General features: G+C 36.1%; 2 protein-coding genes across 2 annotated transcripts; both read right to left on the bottom strand.

The window, feature by feature from the left end:
- Window positions 1-59: 59 nt before the first annotated feature.
- Window positions 60-1778, bottom strand: TM35_000012070 (MFS transporter; the record flags this gene model as incomplete). The annotated part of the gene is made up of 1 exon (XM_029020888.1): window positions 60-1778. The coding sequence occupies one exon, from the start codon at window positions 1776-1778 to the stop codon at window positions 60-62; it is 1719 nt and encodes a 572-aa protein (XP_028887396.1).
- Window positions 1779-3075: 1297 nt separating this feature from the next.
- On the bottom strand, window positions 3076-3900 carry TM35_000012060 (putative GTP-binding protein typA/BipA-like; the record flags this gene model as incomplete). The annotated part of the gene is made up of 1 exon (XM_029020887.1): window positions 3076-3900. One exon carries the CDS (start codon window positions 3898-3900, stop codon window positions 3076-3078), a length of 825 nt encoding a protein of 274 aa, XP_028887395.1.
- Between the last annotated feature and the right edge of the window lie 1242 nt (window positions 3901-5142).

The following is a 5142-nucleotide window of genomic DNA, read 5'->3' as shown; positions in this document are numbered from 1 at the left end:
TTTTTTTTTTTTTTTTTTCTCCTCTTTACCTTTTTTCCTCTCTTTTTTTTTTTATTTATTTATTTTGACTTTTCCTTCACATTTTCATGCCGTACTCCTTCTCTTTCCTCTTCCTCACCCTCTCCGTGCTGCACCGGCAGCAGTCGCGCATCATCCCGTTCCCGCATGAGCAACTCGTACTCCTGCCGCCGCCTGTACGGAAACACCGCGAGCAGCGCGAGGCCGCCGATAAAACACACGACGGTGGCCCCAACAAAAACATTCAGCGCATCGCCCTGCGAGGGGGAATTGCCAAGAACAGCACCAAAGACAATCGTGAGAATGAGATTGGTGAGACACGCAGACCACGTGAGTACTGGCGCGCTCGTAGACTCCGACATTGGGAATGTGAGTTCAATAACAAACTCAAACATAAGTGGCATCATGAAGTTTTGACACAATCCCGCTACTCCTCCCCAAAATAAGAACGTGACAACAACGTAATAGGTACGATTTTCATGAATGGGAGGACCATAGGCAAGACAGAGTGTAAGAATAGACATATTAATAGTTAATATCATCGCTATAGAGAGAAGTACAGTCTTGTATCGACGTTTACGTTCTACAAAGGGCATAATAAAAGGTGCTACAATAGTTCCAGCGAAAAGATTCATAAATCCAATCCAACCACTTTCTACTTCAGATACACCAAATGGACTTAAACACTGTGGGAGTACTGTGGCAACAGCCCAAATAAGACCAAGTTCTGCTGCACTGGCAATCATAAGAAAACCAAATGAAGGATTAGAACGCAACATACGAAGAGCATCCAATACAGTAGAGAAAACATTAGTAGGAGGTGCTTCTGGTTCTTCATTTTCATCGTAATTTTCTTCTCTCCTCGTTTCTGTTTCCGTTTCCCTTATATTACCTGGTTCTTCCTCATTATGTAATCCATTTTCCGTTCCATGGTGTTGAAACATACCACGAAGAGCCTGAATTCTTTTTTCTTCTTTTTTTTGTTGTCTTGCTGCCGCATAGCTAACCATATAACGTGGACGTGCTGGAACAAGAAAAATGGCAAGTACAAATATTCCTCCACATAAACCGAATTGAAACCAGAAAAGATTTCCAAAATGATGTTTTTCCTGTTTTTCTGGAGTAACAAAGAATGTAGGTAATAAAACACCAATAGCACATCCAAAATTAAGAGCACTACTTAGTACAGTATTAGCCACCATACGTTCACTTTCTGGAAACCATCTATTCGCTACAAGAGGCGGAGTAGCAATAGTGAGAATTTCTGTAATAGAGTTAAATACCTGTGCGATATAGAGTAAAATCATATTGGGCCAAAAATAAAGAGCAATAATCTTAAGTACTGTTCCAATAGCATTCGTCAATGCAGCGATAAGGATTCCAACTCTTAATCCAGTTATTTCATACAGTTTACAACTCAGAAATACGGCAGCAACATAAGCAATCACGTATGTAGTAGTAAGATAATTTACTTGTATCGCTGTCATATTAAAGTATACACGTACTTCTTCTACAATGGCAGAAAATGTAATCCATTGCATACCATTTGATAAGGAAATAATACAGAATACAGCTCCTACAGCAAACCGCATAGGATCTCCACGAATAATAGCGGATGGTTCAACACGATTATCGTCATTCTCAGGATCATTAGATGTTATGGGTGGCGACGTAGACACAGCAACAGGCCCCAGTGATGGATCATCAAAACCAGTGGGTTGTGCATCGGCATCAAATTGCCTTTCTTTCCGCGATTCCATTCTTTTTTCTTTTTTTTTTTTTACCTATATACAACAACTACACTTACACAGCGAAAGGGAAAGAGAGAAAGAGAGAAAAAGTCACAGAGATAAAAAAGAAAAAAATAAAACAATTGTATATACGTACATATCGATTAGAGAAATAAAAAGTTAACCATATAAGCCCCACTTGAGTGTAGTTCATGAAAAAGTGAAAGTGGAGATATAGGTAAATAAAAACAGGACCAAAATCCTTTTCTTTATATCCCGAAAAAGATAATAAAAACCCAAAAAGTCATCTGAGTAATACATAAGGGAACAATGTTACCTTATATACCCTTTTTTCATCACTAGACCGCTTTCACTTCAGAAAAAAATGAATTAAATAGAAGAAAAAAAAAAAAAAAACAATTGCACAACATGAATTCAGCGCGCATTCATCATTATCACCACGTGGATGAGTAGATGTATGAAGTGTTGATTAGATCAATGAAATGTCATGGTGCGGAATTTTACCAACATTGCAGCATCTAGGAATAAAACCAATAATCAACACCACACCCCCCACCCCATAATAATAATAATAATAATAATAATAATAATAAAAGAGACACAGAGAGCGTATATATAAATGAATATATATATATATATATATTCAGTTACATACTCAAAACATACCCTTATATTACACTTCTTTCACCATTTTTTTTTTTCTTGTCTTTACTCAAATTCAGCATTCAGTACACTCTTATACAGTTCGTTTATTTTTTCTTCTTTTACTATGGGTATATATATATATATATACATATATATTACCTTGGTTTCTTTCCGCGCATCGTGCACGTGGGCAAGTCACCACACGATGGCAGTACCATCATGGCCGAATCAAGAAAAGTACTATTATAAAAGAAAGGACGGAAAGAAAAGGAAGAGGTTTGTGTGTGTATAAACACAAAAAAGGAGAAAAAAAAAGAAAAAAAAAAAAAACTAAATATAAAAAAAGACATAAGGAAAGAAAAAAACGCTGAATTTGACACACACAGAAAAAAAAAACAATACATACTTTCCGTCAGATAGAAACATATATAGTCCCTCATTTTGGTAAAACTTTTTTCTTCCGTTTTTTTTTTTCCTTTTCACATGGACTCTTTTGTTGTTTTTAGCCTTTGTCATTTTTTAACACCCCACACATATATACCTTTAAGTTTCCCACCCTGATATAAAACTAAAAATATAATGAAGAGAAAGGGTTAGAGAGTAAAAGCAAAAAAAAAAAAAACAAAGAAACAAATACATCTAATCATTTAGAATGATCCTCTTACACGGAATGCCTTGCGCGTTTGGACTTTGCTGCTCGCCGCTGCCTACACAAGTGCACCAGATCCACTTTGCCAATAGGCAGAATGTTAGACTCATACACTTCATTCACAACTTCTGCAATCGCCAAGTAAAAGGCCGAGATTCCGCAGACGATGCCTTCGTAGCCGGCCACCTTCAGCGTTGTGGGCGACTTTGCAAAGTTGCCGGCGGAGAGCAGCGCGAAGAGAATCACAAGAGAGCCAAAGACAAACATAAGCACAAGATTGGAACGCAGAGTACCGAAAAACATGGTCAATGTGAAAATACCCCACAAGAGTAAATAAGACGCAAGGTAGGTAGAGTCCGTTGGTCTCACCGCAACACCTGGATTGGTAACATTGTTTTTCAACATCCATAAACACACCAGTGAAACCCAAAAGGAACCATAAGAAGTAAACGCAACGTATGCAAAAGTGTTTCCACGGTAAAACTCAAGGAGACCAGCGATAAACTGTGCAATTCCTCCGAAACAAATTCCCATTCCAACCACAGCGGTTTCCAAGGGAAATAACCCTGTATTGTGTATATTTAAGAGAATTGTTGTCAAACCAAATCCGAGTAAACCAAGAGGAGCAGGATTGGCCACTTTTGCTGATGCCATATTTTGCTGTACGGGTCTTTCAGCGGGGTTTAGCACCCGAGCGTAATCCAATTCAAGAGAAGATTGTCGTTGACTGCTTTTATCGATGCTTAAATCCACTTCATCCTTTTCTCCTTGAATAAAAGCTTTGCGTTCTTGTGGTTCTGTCATTCTCACCTCTGTCATTTTCACTTCTGGACCCATTTTTTCCTTTTCTTTTTTTTTCGGAATCTTGTTCTCTTTGGATTTACTTCCTTCAGAAAATAAAATAAATAATGAAAAAGACAGTGAATCTTGTTGGAAAGAATACAAAAGAAACAACTCTCTCTCAAAAAGAAAATAAAATCTAACAGAATTTAAAAAGAAAACATACAAGATACATATTATCCTATTTTATTAAAAAAAAAAAAAAAACACAGAGATCAGTCCAAAAAAATAATAATAATAATAATCAATGACAATTTAGACATTGAGGTTTGAGGACTTCACTCACAAAATTTCTTTTTTTTTTTCCTTCTTCATTAAGAGGAGAGAAGGGGAAAAAACAGATCTTTAAATTTCTCTTCTTGTGTTGTAACCCTGCACATGTAACAAAAACATTATATGTGGCATATATATATATATATATATATATATATTGGTATTTATCCTTTACATTTCGTCAACTCAAACATAACTCTACCAATCGTTCATGCGTTTGTGAAGCATTAAGAGAGTAAGAAGCAGGTGTAGAAGTGACTTTCCCTATTTTTTTTTCTTTGGCACCATCTCTTTAGCATTGTTACAGCTGTTGTTCACTACATACAGAGAGCACCTTTGCAAAATAATAAAAAAAAAAAAAATGCAACGGTTCTCTTATTACTGTCTGCGTAAAAATACCTTAACATCATTAATTTCCTTTTGGAAGGGAAAAGGACGTAAAAAGTAAAAAAAAAAAAAAAAGGGTCTATCAGCAACATCATAATCGCCCACCACCATAATTACCTTCTAAATAGTTAATGATTATCATTGTAATTTAGATTAATTCAATTCCATTTTCTTTTTCTTTTTAGCGGTTTTCTTCCCTATCTTGGGGATCTTTATCCCCTATGACAGAAAGAAGGGGATACCACTCCCCATCAGTGTTTCTTTATGTTTAGTGTTAAGTTTAGAGGGAACAGAAAAATGACAACGGTGTTCGTGTTCATTCTTTTATTGGCTCTCTTTCTTTCTCTCTCTTCCTCTCTCCTACCCACTCCTTTTCCATATATATATATGGTTTCTCATCTTATTTTTTCTTCCACTGATGCCAGATATGGCTGCAACAAGCATATCAAAGGGTTAAGATAAGGAGAAAAATGGGTATTTGCAAAGGAAAATTGCGGTTAATGTAACCAAAAATGAAAAATAAATAAAAATAATAATAGTAAAAGAAACGAAGAAAGCCTTTTTTTTTTTTTTTTTTTT

This window comes from Trypanosoma theileri, assembly GCF_002087225.1.
Source record: "Trypanosoma theileri isolate Edinburgh chromosome Unknown TM35_Tth_1_V1, whole genome shotgun sequence".
Lineage (NCBI taxonomy): Eukaryota > Euglenozoa > Kinetoplastea > Trypanosomatida > Trypanosomatidae > Trypanosoma > Trypanosoma theileri.
Note: the sequence above shows the minus strand (reverse complement) of the source record. Positions and strands in the feature narration are given on the sequence as shown.